Genomic DNA, 15,848 nt, shown 5'->3' on the forward strand with positions numbered 1-15,848 from the left:
CACATATCAGTGATAATAAACCTGATTCTGATTCTGACTTGTCTATTTGCTTTTACAGATGCTGCTTCATCCACTGTGTTTCCCCCATCATCTTTTAATCCAGATTACAGCATTTAGATTATAGTGTCTACATTTATTTGTCCTTTAAGTTATAGATTGATTAAAGGACAGCTCCATAAATTTTTTGTTGGGATGTGGTTTGGCAGAGAGAGAAGAGAGATGAAGATGATAAAAATGTTGAGTTAGTTGAGAGATGCTGAAGCCCTCAAAGATTTTCTGTTGTCTGTATGACACAAGTCACAGCACTCAGGAAGCTCAGTGCCATGAAGTAATTGGTGCTACTTGAAAACTTGTGTCTTTAGATTCACTGAACTAGCTCATCAAAGTTTCTTCAGCAGCATCTCCTGAATACCTGATCTTCAAATAAAAAATGAACTGAATAATGTTGATGAAGCATATTGTCCTGATAAAGATCTTTAATATGTTAAGAGTGAAGTGAAGTGGAAATGGTCAAAGAGAAAGCATAAAAATAGAATAGTAGCTGAGGGAATTTTAAAGTCTAATGTAGGCATGGAGCAGAGGAAGAATAAAGTAGATGATCTCTGCATGACAGCAAAAAGCAACATTGCATTATTCAATGAATTTTTGACATTGGTCCTTTTGTAACAGAATAACGTGTTGCAAAAATCTTGGTAGAAGAAAAAATAGTAGAGTTACAGGAAAGGGCTAAAACTGAATAGTAGAAGTTACTAGAAATTTGTTTATAGTCAAATGAAACATGTCAGCAGGTCCAGATTTGGATGTATCTGAGGTTTCTGAAGGAAGTGGAGTGGAGGTTACAGAAGTGCAAGTTATAATTTTTCAATCCTCTCATGATACAGCAGAAATCCAGGAGGACCAAAAAATGTTCAAGATACCATTTGAAAAAAAAACAACATACCAGGGACAGATAGTTTAACTTTGATTTTGGGTTAGCTTTTGGAAACCACAAATGTACCTATTAAATGCACGTATTGAACAAAAAATTCAACTTTGAAGAGCCCATTAATGAAAGAGGCCCACTAGGGATTTGTTAAGGACGAAATGCATTTGGTTAACTGAATTTTTGTTAAGTTAATAAATTTTTTGATGAAGGAAATGGAGTAAATATAATTTCAGAAGGTGTTGGTGGCAGTTGCAAATAAAAGACTGGATAGCACCATTTAGGTGCTTGGCATCAAAAAGAGATGTGTAATGAGGACGAGAAATTAGCTGAAATGCATTAGTGATAAATAGTTGTATTTGTATTAGGAAGGCAGTAGAGAAAGGTGTTTACCAGGAGTTAATACTGGGGCTATTTCTCTTTAATTAATAAAGGGGGGGGGATTGTTGCTCGCTGCTGCTTCTGCGGGGGAGGGCAGGAGCTGGGGGGAGACTTTGGGGTTCTTACATTTATCTGTCATTTATTCTTTGGGGCACTTCTCTGTTTTTGTGCATGCTTGCGAAGAAAAAGCATTTCAGGACATATTTTGAAGACATTTCTCTGACATTAAATTGGACCTTTGAACTCTTGAATATAGAAATTTAACCTGACACACATTAATTTGTAGATGACACTAAGCTTGGTAATAAGGTATACAGAGAGGGGGATAGTGAAAGACTGAAAGAAAGCTGCTGTGCCCTATGAGTAAACAGATAGTACTCATAATTTAGTATGAAGTGTGAAATAATTTACTTTGACTGAAGAGAAACACATATTGAATAAATGGAATTAGAAATGGTTTATTATTGTCACATATACCTAAATACAGTGAAAAGTTTGCTTTGCAAATCTATTCATACAGATCAAATCATTACACAATGCATTGAGGTAAAGTTCAAAGTAAATTTTATTAACAAAGTATATATGTCACCATATACAACCCTTGAAATTCACTTTCCTGCGGGCATACTCAGTAAATCTATTGTATGGCAACTATAACAGGATCAGTGAAAGATCAACTAGAATGCAGAAGACAACAAACTGTGCAAATACAAATATAATTAAATAGTAATAAATAATGTGAACATGACATAACAAGATAAAGAATTGTGGGAACATCTCAGTGGATGGGCAAGAGAGAATAGTTATCCGCTTTGTTCAAGAGTCTGATCATTGTGGGATAGTAACTGTTCTTGAACCTGGCTGTGCAAGTCCTGGGGATTCTATACCTTCTACCTATTGGTAGCAGTGTCAAGAGAGCAGGGCCAGGTGGAGATCCCTGATGATGGATGCCGCTTTCTTACAATAGCGTTTCATGTAGATGTGCTCAGTGGTTGGAGGGCTTTACTCATGATGAACTGCGCCAAATCCACTATCTCTTGCAGGATTTTCCATTCAAAGGCATTGGTGTTTCCATACCAGAGCAGGATGTAGCCAGTCAGTACACTCTCCCTTACACAGCTATAAAAGTTTATCAAAGTTTTAGATGTCATGCCAAATCTCTGCAGACTCCTAAGGCAGTAGAGGTGCTGCTGTGCTTTCTGTGCAATTGCACTTGCGTGCTTGGTTCAGGATAGTAACAGCCACAAATTTAAAGTTGCTACGCCTCTCCATCCCTGATCCTCTGAGGTCTGGCTCATGGACCTCTGGTTTCTCTCTCCTGAAATCTACGATCAGTTCCTTGGTCTTGCTGACATTGAGTGAGAGGTTGTTGTTAAGACACCATTTAGCTAAATTTTCCATCTCCCTCCTGTATGCCAATTCATCACACCCTTCATTTGGTCTGCAACCAGTGGTGTCATCAGCAAACTTCAGTATGAAATTGGAGCTGTGCTTAGCCACACAATCTTAGGTGTAAAGCAAGTAGAGCAGGGGGTTAAGCACACATGTAGAACAAGGTGCGGATCAGTCTGTGCAGATCAGAAATAACATCTCCTCCACATTAGCAATCAAAATTGGGGTACTTCAAGGATCAAACACGAGGAAATCTGCAGATGCTGGAAATTCAAACAACACACACAAAATGATGGTGGAACACAGCAGGCCAGGCAGCATCTATAGGAAGAAGCACTGTCAACGTTTTGGGCTGAGACCCTTCGTCAGGACTTCAAGGATGTATGGTTAGCCAACTGCTCTACTCTCTCCACACTCATGACTGTGTGGCTAGGCACAGCTCCAATGCCATTTATAAATTTGCCAACAGTACAATTACTGTTGGCAGAATTTCAGATGGTGACGAGAAGGCATACACAAATGAGATAAATCAGCTGGTTAGAGTGGTATTGCAATAACAACCTTGCACTCATTGTCAGTAAGACCAAGGAATTGATTGTGGAGTTCAAGATGGGGAAGTCAAGAGAACACAGAACAGTCTCCATCGAGGAATCAGTAGTGGAAAGAGTAAGCAGTTTCAGGTTCCTGGGTAACAACTTCCTGGGCCCAACTTATTGATGCAGTTACAAAGAAGGCATGACAATGGGTATATTTCATTAGGAGTTTGAGGAGAATTGGTATGTCACCAAAGATACTTTCAAATTTCTACAGATCTTCGTGGAGAGCATTAGAACTACATTACCGTCCATTATGGTGGGGCCACTGTACTGGATCAGAAAAAGGTGCAGAAAATTGTGAACTCAGCTAGCTCCATTATGGGTACTAGCATCCCCAACGTAATGTATGGATCTCTTTCATTTAGATCAATGACCCCCCCCCCCCCCAAGCACGAAGTATTGATATGTTGTCTACGCATGCGCATTGTTCTCTCTCACTGCAATATGAATACACCAGTTAAAGCTATTTCCTGTGTTTATGCTTTAATTGATATGTAGTTGTGTACAAACACAACAAATTGGTGACAAGTACGAACCTGAATGTCAGAAAATATCACGAACTGTACCGACAGTTACGGGACAAAACAGCAAGAGTTAAACAGCACAAGAAAGACAAAGGACCCGTGAGTAATAGTAAAAGATGCGCTGAAATTAAAGTGAAAATAATGTGCTGATGGCTTCAGTTGGGAAAGTTGACAAATTTGTTAGCACTACTGAAGGCTGTGAGTTATATATTGAGAAAGTGGAATTGTATTGTAACACAAACAATGTGGAGGAGTAAAAGAAAGCCCCTAGCTTAACGGGCCCAAGAATGCAAGTCTCTTATGCAACTTAGTAACCTCTGAAAAGCCAGCAAGCAAGATGTTCGATGAAATTGTTACAATTTTACAAAATCACTTGGGTCCTAAACCGCTGGTTATAGCTGAGAGATTTAGATTTTAACTATGAAAATGGACGAGGGAGAGCCAGTGGATGTAGTGTACCTGGACTTCCAGAAAGCTTTTGATAAAGTCCCACATAGGAGATTAGTGGGCAAAATTAGGGCACATGGTATTGGGGGCAGAGTACTGACATGGATTGAAAATTGGCTGGCTGACAGAAAACAGAGTAGTGATTAACGGGTCCCTTTCAGAATGGCAGGCTGTGACCAGTGGGGTACCTCAAGGTTTGGTGCTGGGACTGCAGCTGTTTACAATATACATTAATGATTTAGATGAAGGGATTAAAAGTAACATTAGCAAATTTGCTGATGACACAAAGCTGGGTGGCAGTGTGAAATGTCAGGAGGATGTTATGACAATGCAGGGTGACTTGGACAGGCTAGGTGAGTGGGCAAATGTATGGCAGATGCAGTTTAATGTGGATAAATGTGAGGTTCTCCACTTTGATGGCAAGAACAGGAAGGCAGATTACTATCTAAATGGAGTCGTTAGGAAAAGGGGAAGTACAAGGAGATCTAGGTGTTCTTGTACATCAGTCAATGAAAGCAAGCATGCAGGTACAGCAGGCAGTGAAGTAAGCTAATAGCATGCTGACTTTTATAACAAGAGGAATTGAGTATAGGAGTAAAGAGGTCCTTCTGCAGCTGTAAAGGGCCCTGGTGAGACCCCACCTGGAGTATTGTGTGCAGTTTTGGTCTCCAAATTTGAGGAAGGACATTCTTGCTATTGAGGGAGTGCAGCATAGGTTCACAAGGTTAATTCCTGGAATGGCGGGACTGTCATATGTTGAAAGATTGGAGCGACTGGGCTTGTATACACTGGAATTTAGAAGGATGAGAGGAGATCTGATTGAAACATATAAGATTATTAAGGGATTGGACACACTGGAGGCAGGAAGCATGTTCCCGCTGAAGGGTGAGTCCAGAACTAGAGGCCACAGTTTAAGAATAAGGGGTAGGCCATTTAGAACAGAGATGCGGGAAAACTTTTTCACCCAGAGAGTGGTGGATATGTGGAATGCTCTGCCCTAGAAGGCAGTGGAGGCCAAGTCTCTGGATGCATTCAAGAGAGAGTTAGATAGAGCTCTTATAGATAGCGGGGTCAAGGGATATGGGGAGAGGGCAGGAACGGGGTACTGATTGTGTATGATCAGCCATGATCACAGTGAATGGCGGTACTGGCTAGAAGGGCCAAATGGCCTACTCCTGCACCTACTATCTATTGTCTATTTACAAAAGGAACCAGTCAAAAGATGCAAGCCTTTCTGAATACAGTGCAGAACTGTTCAAACTTTCCCAGTACTGTGACTTTAGAGATGGACTTTCTGATGCATTAAGGGACAGGTTTGAATGTTGCATGCATAGTCAGGAGGTTACTGTTTGAAAAAGACCTAACCTTAGAAGGGGCACTGACCATTGAATATTGTTAGAGACTGCAGCAAAGGATGCAGCAGAACTACAGAAAAGGAGATTAGAATGCGAAATGCACAAAATGTCCCTGAATGGTGTAAAAGCCAAAATGTTATCGATGTGGCAAATCGTCCCATGATGCAAATGACTGTTGGTTCAAAGAACAAGTCTGCAGAAAGTGTCAGAGACAAGGTCACATAGAGAGAGTGTGCAAGGCAGACAAAAAGCACAACCCAGTGAAAAGTCTCAAACACAAAACTAAGCAAATGCATAAAGTTAATGAATGTAAAACTGAATCAGGAAATGTAGAGTCTGACAAAGGTGAACTGTCACGCCTAGAAGTACATATCATAACTGAAGCAAATCACAAAATCCAATGGAAGATGATAGATGTATCTGGTATAAAACTGAAAATGGAGCTAGATACAGGGTCAGCTTTGTCCATAATTATACCACAGACTGTTTTCTAAGATACCATTAGAGAAGACCTCAGTGATGCAAAAGACTTACACAGGCGAAAAAGTGTCTCCCAAAGGTAAACTGAAAGTAAATTTGACATTTGGAGGACAAACACAACAGTTTGAGCTTTATGTATTGAAAAGTAGAGGGCCAGGTCTTTTCGGACATGAATAATTGAGGAAAAATCCAACTAGGCTGGCACTCAATCAAAACTCTTAGTGTGTCATCAATAGACAATGGCAGCCCAAATGGTAGCACTAACCAGAGGGTGTCACTGCTCCTTAATGCTAATTAGAATATGTTCAAGAAGGGAATAGGTAGAACAAATCCGAGACTTGGCCAAAACCTGTATGGGATGCCAAAAAGTTCAAAATGCACCCACAGGATCTGGTCACCAGAGCAAAGAGTATATATTGACTTTGCTGGGCCATTCATGGACTCCATGTTCCTGATTGCTGTGGATGCTCATTTGAAGTGGCCGGAGATTAAACCAATGCAGTCAACCACCTCAGCAAAGACTGTCTCTGCCAGAAACAGTTTACCTGAACAAATTGAGTAACAACAAACCACAATACACATCAGAAGAATTCTGGCTGTTCATGAAGAAAAATGGCATCAGACATTTCAAGTCAGCTCCCCACCACCCAGCAACGAATGGGTTAGCTGAAAGGTTTAACCAAACCTTCAAGAAGTCCACTAAAGTGATGGACAAGGAGGACATTTCTCAGCAACACAAGGTGGACAACTTCCTCTTTGTGTATTAAAACTCTGTTCATTCAATGACAAATGAAACACCTGCAATGCTGTTCATGAACAGGCATTTGAGATCGCACATAGACGTCCTGAAACCAGATCTACAGAGGGAAATGCAAAATAAACAGTTCAGCCAGTTGCCAAGTGAAGTAATAAGAAGCTTTGCGATTGGATAGGATGTCCTAGCGCATGATTACTACAAGGACAAGTAGACACCCAGTAGGATAGCTACAAGAATTGGACCACTGATGTACACAGTGGATATTGGAGATCAAACATGGAGATGTCATGTGGACCAGGTATTGGGTGCTCAACCGAAGAACACCCCTGAGTTGACTGCATCCAATAAGATGTATGCATTACTGTCACCGTACTTGCCTCTCACTGATGATGTCACTGATAGCAACATGACACCGGAAACTGACATTATTGTCATAGACAAGAAACCTACCAAACCTGATGCCACTCCACAGTTCCAGAGGCATGTTGAGAATGTTATTGTTGACAAGACACCTGCCAAACTTGATGCCACTCCACAGGTCCAGAGGCGCTATCCTGAAAGAAACAGAGTACTGTACTACCCAAAAGACTGAATCTTTAGAACTGTAAAGTTAGTTATGGACTGTTATTGTGAAAGCATTTTTATTTGGAATATGGGTTTATGAAAGGGAAATTGAATGTTTTGTACATATACAGTTTTATGTTGCACTAATTTAAAGGGGAAGGAAGTGTAATGTATGGATCTATTTCTTTTAACATAATGAGCCCCCCCGGCACAATATATTGATCTATTGTCTGCACATGCACTGCGGTTTACACATGTGCATTGTTTTCTCTCGCTCTCACTGCAATGTGAATACACCTGTTAAAGCCATCTCTTGCGTCTGTGCTTTTGCTTAATTGATATGTAATTGTGCACAGACACAACACCCAGCATCCAGGACACCTTCAAAAGGCTATGCCTCAAAAAGGAGGCATCCATTATTAAGGACCCCCATCACCTGGGGCATTCTCTCTTCTCATTGCTACCATCAACGAGGAGATGAAGGAGCCTGAAGGCATACTCAATGTTTCAGGAACAGATTCTTTCCCTTGGCCATCAGATTTCTGAATAGACAATGAACCCATAAACTACCTCAATACCTTTCCCTCTTTTTGTATCACTTATTTAATTTACTTTAATTTTGTATATTGTATATACCTATTGTAATATATGTATACAAGTTTCCCCCGCTATCCGAAAGTAGGGCGTTCCTACGAAATCTTTCGTAAGCCGAAATGGTGTAAAGTGAAGAAGCAATTACCATTAATTTATAGGGGAAAATTTTTTGAGCGTTCCCAGACCCAAAAAATAACCTACTAAATCATACTAAATAGCACATAAAACCTAAAATAAAACTAATATATAGTAAAAGCAGGAATGATATGATAAATACACAGCCTATATAAAGTAGGAATAATGTATGTCCAGTATAGTTTCACTTACCAAAATTCGGGAAGATTCAGCCAAAAACCGATTTGTAGAAAAAAAAATTGGCATGTACATGCATGTGCACATACCTGCATATGCACACACCTGCCTGCGTAAGGCTTCACGGACATGGTAGTCTTTCTCGGGGTAAACACAAGTTTAAAGCGGGCGCCTTTTTTCGTAAAAGCGAAAATCCTCTTTGGATTTCTTTTGGTTAGCGAAAACAGGTACTAATGTAGGTCTTTCGTAAAAGCGAAGTGACGTAAAGTGAACTTTCGTAAAGTGGGGGACACCTGGGTATATTTAAAAATGTATATATAATATATATTTATTATGTGTTGCAATATACTGCTGTTACAAAACAACAAATTTCATGACATTCCAGTAACATTAAACCTGCTTCTTATTCTGAAAGTTGTGGTCCTTAGACATGAATGGAGAGGCTACTGTAAAGATCCAGGGGAGGCTGTTTTCAGCTTTAAAGATAGATTAGCTAATGCAATAGCTATGAAGGAGATGTGAAGGAAATATAAATGTTGAGATGAATAATTAACTGCCTATAAGGATGGTGTATGAAAAGCACTAATCTAATTGTTCTTGGTTATATTTCTAGTCTATTAATATTAGAAATTTAAAATTAAATTTCCAAATCTATAAACAGAACTTTTAGTATATAGTGCATGATGAAATTGTTGAATGTTTATTATGTAAAAAGATATAGAAAGATGTATTTAAATTCATGTGTAATGTGAAATTTTGTCATAAAGGTCATGTTGAAGTAGTTTCTTTGCTGTTGAGTCATGGAGCTGAAGTTACATGCAAGGACAAGAGAGGTTACACACCACTACATGCAGCTGCATCTAATGGAAAGATTAATGTAGTGAAACTATTGATCAATCTTGCTGTGGAGGTAAGTGTTGTTTGCTTGTAAGGTGTATAGAGCTAAAATGAATATTATTGAAGTATTCAAAATTAATAAAAGGCCAATAGATACATAATGACAGCACTTTCATTTATGACAGCAACTGCTTTCATTTATATAGTGCCTTTAAAAATCCATCAGAACGCAGTTCACAGAAGTGTTATTCAAACAAAATAATTATGTCAATCCTTATATTAGGGCAGATGATTAGAAGTGTAGTCAAAGAACTACATGAAGACTCCTAAAACTGCAAAGAGATATTGGGAAGAAAAGAGATTTGGAAAGGACACTCTTAGGGCCATGGCAGCTGAAAGCAATTTCAAGATCAAATCCAGATATGCTCAAGTCAGAATTGGAGAAGTCCAAACATGGTGGATTTTAGGCCTGGATGAGTTTGTAGAAGTAGGGAGGATAAATACTATGAAGGATTTCAAATGAGGTATGGACATTTAAAATTCAGATCTTACTTAAATAGTAGCCAAAGTAGGCCATGAAACAGAAGGATTCAGTGAATTTGTCTATATATAGACAAGAGTTTCACAAGATCCCAATCTTGGCACTAAAATTAAAAAAGGCTTGCCAGGAATATATGTTCTAACATTCAGCTGGGGGACAAATGTGACCCTAGGGTTGTGACTGATCTGGCTTTGATTTTGGAATTTTCTAAAGTGAGGGGTGGGGCTGTTTGTGATGTGGACCAAAGTCAATGGTTTTTTGCTTTTCTCATTGTTTAATTGGCAGAAATTCTTGTTCGTTCATTGTTGGATGACAGATGGTCAATTTGCCAGCTAAGAGATGATTATGGGGAAAAGTTGCATGAAGGTGGTAGATCCAGAGAATTGGTTAGGTAAAAATTGGATGTCTTCAGCAAATAAGTGAAAAATTGCTACCATTTTTTTGGAAGATAATTGCTCAGTATATTTCAAGCTCCGGAATGTATTATCAAAAATCAAGATCATATATTGAAAGAAAGTTGTTGGTTCTGATCTCACTTCTGAAATCTGAGCATCAAACACACTATTATGTTCGATATTTTGTGCTGAGTAAGAAGCATAGTTGGCAGACATTTCAGACATGAAACGGTTGAATTGATCATGGGGAACAAGGACATGGCAAACCAATTGAATAACTACTTTGGTTCTGTCTTCACTAAGGAGGACATAAATAATCTTCCGGAAATAGTAGGGGACTGAGGGTCTAATGAGATGGAGGAACTGAGGGAAATACATGTTAGTAGGGAAGTGGTGTTAGGTAAATTGAAGGGATTAAAGGCAGATAAATCCCCAGGGCCAGATGGTCTGCATCACAGAGTGCTTAAGGAAGTAGCCAAAGAAATGGTGGATGCATTAGTGATAATTTTTCAAAACTCTTTAGATTCTGGATTAGTTCCTGAGAATTGGAGGGTGGCTAATGTAACCCCACTTTTTAAAAAAGGAGGGAGAGAGAAACCGGGGAATTATAGACCGGTTAGCCTGACATCGGTGGTGGGGAAAATGCTAGAGTCAGTTATCAAAGATGTGATAGATAACAGCACATTTGGAAAGTGGCGAAATCATCGGACAAAGTCAGCATGGTTTTGTGAAAGGAAAATAATGTCTGACAAATCTTATAGTATTTTTTGAGGATGTAACTAGTAGAGTGGATAGGGGAGAACCAGTGGATGTGGTATATTTACATTTTCAAAATGCTTTTGACAAGGTCCCACACAGGAGATTAGTGTGCAAACTTAAAGCACATGGTATTGGGGGTATGGTATTGATGTGGATAGAGAATTGGTTGGCAGACAGGAAGCAAAGAGTGGGAATAAACGGGACCTTTTCAGAATGGCAGGCAGTGACTAGTGGGGTACCGCAAGGCTCAGTGCTGGGACCCCAGTTGTTTACCATATATGTTAATGATTTAGATGAAGCAATTAAATGCAGCATCTCCAAATTTGCGGATGACAGGAAGCTGGGCGGCAGTGTTAGCTGTGAGGAGGATGCTAAGAGGATACAGGGTGACTTGGATAGGTTAGGTGAGTGGGCAAATTCATGGCAGATACAATTTAATGTGGATAAATGTGAGATTATCCACTTTAGTGGCAAGAACAGGAAAACAGATTATTATCTGAATGGTTGCCGATTAGGAAAAGGGGAGGTGCAACGAGACCTGGGTGTCATTGTACACCAGTCATTGAAAGTGAGCATGCAGGTACAGCAGGCAGTGAAAAAGGCGAATGGTATGTTGGCATTCATAGCAACAGGATTCGATTACAGGAGCAGGGAGGTTCTACTGCAGTTGTACAAGGCCTTGGTGAGACCACACCTGGAGTATTGTGTGCAGTTTTGGTCCCCTAATCTGAGGAAAGACATTCTTGCCATAGAGAGAGTACAAAGAAGGTTCACCAGATTGATTCCTGGGATGGCAGGACTTTCATATGAAGAAAGACTGGATCGACTGGGCTTATACTCGCTGGAATTTAGAAGATTGAGGGTGGATCTTATTGAAACGTATAAAATTCTAAAGGGATTGGACAGGCTAGATGCAGGAAGATTGTTCCCAATGTTGGGGAAGTCCAGAATGAGGGGTCACAGTTTAAGGATAAAGGGGAAACCTTTTAGGACCGAGATGAGGAGAAACTTCTTCACACAGAGAGTGGTGAATCTGTGGAATTCTCTGCCACAGTAAACAGTTGAGGCCAGTTCATTGGCTATATTTAAGAGGGAGTTAGATATGGCCCTTGTAGCTAAAGGGATCAGGGGGTATGGAGAGAAGGCAAGTACAGGGTTCTGAGTTGGATGATCAGCCATGATCATACTGAATGGCGGTGCAGGCTCAAAGGGCTGAATGGCCTACTCCTGCACTTATTTTCTATGTTTCTATGAAATGTTAATCAAGGGCAATATCAGTCTGTTCATGTGGATGTTGATAGGGAAGAAATGCAGTTGTATTTGAAGTAAAAATTAACAGTACATCTATATGTTTTTGAGTGTATTTGTTGACATGCCAAATCTCTTCAAACTCCTAATGGAAGTATAACTGCTGTCTTGCCTTCTTTATAACTACATCGATAAGTTGGGACCAGGCAATGACACAACTTCCCAACCAAAGAGGAGATACTTAAAGCTAACAAAGCAGATTAAAACACCAGTATTTTATTTTAAGTGGTGCACTTTTATTTTATGGACCAATTCTAATAGATAATTTTACAAAAGATTTTGTTGTCTCCGCTGATTTTAGAAAGTATGAGCAAAGAGTTAAAAATTTAAACTATTTAACAATAATGCACCTTAGTTCTTATGTTCTGTTTTCTAATAATAAGTGCAATAATTCTTGGTTACTGCCGTCTGCTAATTAGCATGTGTTTCTTAAGCACACTAATCCTTGGTACCTGTTTCTGAAGCATACCATTTCCTTGGTATCTGTTTCTTGTAATTTATTTTTTTATTGAAGTTCATCATCAAACAAACATTTCCATAAGATGTATTTCAGACATTGTACCTATATATCATATAATCATATATATCACAAATCTCCACGAAGTATTTATCTGAGGTATACACTCATAGAAAAGAGTGGAAAGAAAAAACAAGCAAAAGGAAAGAACTATGTACAAGTACTGACAGCACCTTATTGACAGTGAATGGCTTAAAAGCTGATGTTAGCAAATAGTCTGAATATCATTTTCTGGCTTTTGCTCATAAAATGGTTCAATAAAAAGTAAAACTACATCATATGATTCACATCATAAAAAAACTAATGCAGAGGGTTTGGTATGATGAGCTTGCATTTGAATTGTTGTATCATTTTCTCTGCTTCATTAATATTGATCATAGATCAGTTAATGCTTAAATATCTTATACTAGTATTTCCTATAAATTTTAAAATTAGTTTGAGCCTTGTAACTATGCTTGAGACTTATTTTATAGGCAGCTACAAATATGAATGTTATGTTATACATTAGAATTGTACCAAATTTCTTTCTTCAGATTGATGAACCGAATGCATATGGCAATACGGCACTTCATATTGCATGTTACAATGGACAAGATGTGGTTGTCAATGAGCTTATCGATTATGGTGCTAATGTGAACCAGCCTAATAACAAAGGATTTACTCCTCTGCACTTTGCTGCTGCTTCAACTCATGGTGCTTTATGTCTTGAACTATTAGTGAATAATGGAGCAGATGTTAATTTCCAGGTATGTATTCCTTCAGTTTTTCTTTGATCTGAAAAATAATAGTGAATTTTATGAAGGGAAAATTACCACTATGTGTTTTTATTTTTTCTTTTGAGTGGAATACTTGTATGTTTAAAGAAAATAAGAACCTGTTCAAAATAAATGGATTATCAAAGTATGTACAGTATCTTCACCATATATTACCCTGAGATTGATTTTCTTGTGGCCATTTGCAGTAGAACAAAGAAATACAATAGAATCAGTGAAAATCTACACACAAAGATTGACAAACTGCATATGTGCAAAAACAAAAAAAGCCTTTTCATTTGTCAGCATTGTTAATAATTAGTCTTCGCGTTGGTAAGTGTTACCAGGCCATTTGGCCCAACTTGTCAGCTCTCTACCAGAATAAATTAAAAGATTTCTACACCCAGTCCCATCTGCATAGCCTTGGAATTTTTTTCCTCATTTTCTCCTATTTCAGTTTGAATGCCACAGTTAAACATTTGTCTGTACATTTACAGGTATTTCAGGTTGCAGTCTTATGTAGTGTATTAAAAAAATATTTTTTCCTCCTTCTCACTTAGAATTCTGTTCCAGGTTGTTTTACATCTGTGACCACAAGTCCTTAACCGATTGCCAATAGTAACAGCCACCGACTATCCATTCTAACCCTTGTTATTTCATATAATTAAATTTGTATGCAAGTGAACTTTATTTTATTTTAGCTGAACAGTTAGTGTGTGTTTCTTTTGGATAGATTGTGAATGATCTGTTAACCTGAATCTGTAGCTTTCAGAGGTGAAGCAAACTTCAAGGATAATTAAGGTCACTCAAGGAATTGTGATTACTTCCCTCTCTTTAGCCACAAACTTTCTGTCTTTAGATTTCCATTAAATAATAGGATGTGACCATGTTTGTATATGGATAGGATTTAATTTGCTATCCAAGGTGAAATTTTTAATGATAGCTTGACTAAATATTAAAATTAAAAATGCTTCTTATTTTTGTTAAAGAGTAAAGATGGCAAGAATCCACTGCACATGACTGCTATCCATGGCCGGTTTACACGATCACAAACTCTCATTCAAAATGGTATGTGGAAATCATTTTTGGACTAGAATCTGTTAAAAGATTTTAATTATCTGTTGGTGCATGTCTATTTTGAAAAAGCTGTCACTGCTAATTTTTAGATTTGAGTATGGAAACTAAGTACTCTACTCTGACTGTAATCCAGTTTGAATAAGGAAACTGAATCGTGTTTTCAATTGTTGAAATTCTTTAAAAATGGGGATTCTAATTTACAAATTTAAAGGAGCTATAACTGGAATGATTGTTCTGTTTTTCATTGACAGGGAGGGTCTTCTAAAACACAAACATGGTATTTCTTAATTGAGGAAAAACATTGGTTAATATGACAATGCTACTAAAACTCATTTCAAAATAGTGTAAATAATACTAAGCTATAAAACCAAACTGTTGGGAAAAACTGCGTCAAGCAATATCTTCTCACTACATCCATGTTCAAGTCATTTGCATATATTACAAACAACAACAGTTGCAATGCTAATTGTTATAGAACAGCACAAGTCTAGTCCTCAATTGCAAAAACACCCCTTCTTCATCACCCTCTGTATTGTGTTGCTAAGCCAGTTTTGGATCCAGTTTGCCCTGGATCCTATGGGCCTTGACCTTTTTGAACCAGTGTCCATGTAGGACCTTGTCAAAGACCTCATTGTGGTAATACAGTCGGCCCTCCTTATCTGCGGACTCTGTATGCACGGATTCAACCAACCGCGGATCGGGAAAACCCGCAAGTTCTCTCTCCAGCACTCGCTGCTTGAGCATGTACAGACTATTTTTTCTTGTCATTATTCCCTAAACAATACAGTATAACTATATAGCATTTACATTGTATTAGGTACGATAAGTAATCTAGAAATGACTTAAAAGTACAGGCAGACCCCGGGTTATGAATGAGTTCCATTCCTGGGTCCATCTTTAAGACGGATTTGAAGTTGAAACAGGTACATCCAGTAGTGTCAGTTAGTCAAACGTTTTTCTTAGTATATAGTACATATTTTACCTTTCTATGCGTATAAAACACTTAAGAAACATACGTATTAAAATAATTTAACCACTGCGTTGCTTAGTAATAATTGTAGCTTTCCTCGGGGCAGGGCCTTTCACATTCTCCATTAAAATTGTTCTGATCGTTGACCGACTGTAGCCTAACACTTTTCCAATGGCCGATGGTGTTTCACCTCTTTCCAATCGCTTTATTACTTCCACCTTATTTTCAATCGCGATCATGATTATTTTCGTGAACAGAAACACTGCGGATTCAGAGCTGCGCCGCCAGGTCCTAATGTCCACCGCACTGGAACATGTTAAATAAAGTCCGGGGTTCCTCTGGGTCCTAAAGACCGCCGCTCTGATAAA

The 15,848-nt window shown here is 38.6% G+C and overlaps 1 protein-coding gene across 7 annotated transcripts in view; it reads left to right on the forward strand.

Moving 5' to 3' along the window:
* Window positions 1-15,848, forward strand: part of LOC140728345 (serine/threonine-protein phosphatase 6 regulatory ankyrin repeat subunit C-like) — a 165,237-nt gene that overhangs the window by 73,195 nt on the left and 76,194 nt on the right. For all 7 annotated transcript variants that reach the window (XM_073046935.1, XM_073046939.1, XM_073046941.1 and 4 more), the window contains exons 7-9: window positions 9,092-9,234; window positions 13,215-13,427; window positions 14,423-14,501. In XM_073046935.1, coding sequence (XP_072903036.1) covers window positions 9,092-9,234; window positions 13,215-13,427; window positions 14,423-14,501 — 435 coding nt within the window. The remainder of the gene's footprint in view (window positions 1-9,091; window positions 9,235-13,214; window positions 13,428-14,422; window positions 14,502-15,848) is intronic.

The sequence above is a fragment of the Hemitrygon akajei genome, chromosome 5, assembly GCF_048418815.1.
Source record: "Hemitrygon akajei chromosome 5, sHemAka1.3, whole genome shotgun sequence".
Classification (NCBI taxonomy): Eukaryota; Metazoa; Chordata; class Chondrichthyes; order Myliobatiformes; family Dasyatidae; genus Hemitrygon; species Hemitrygon akajei.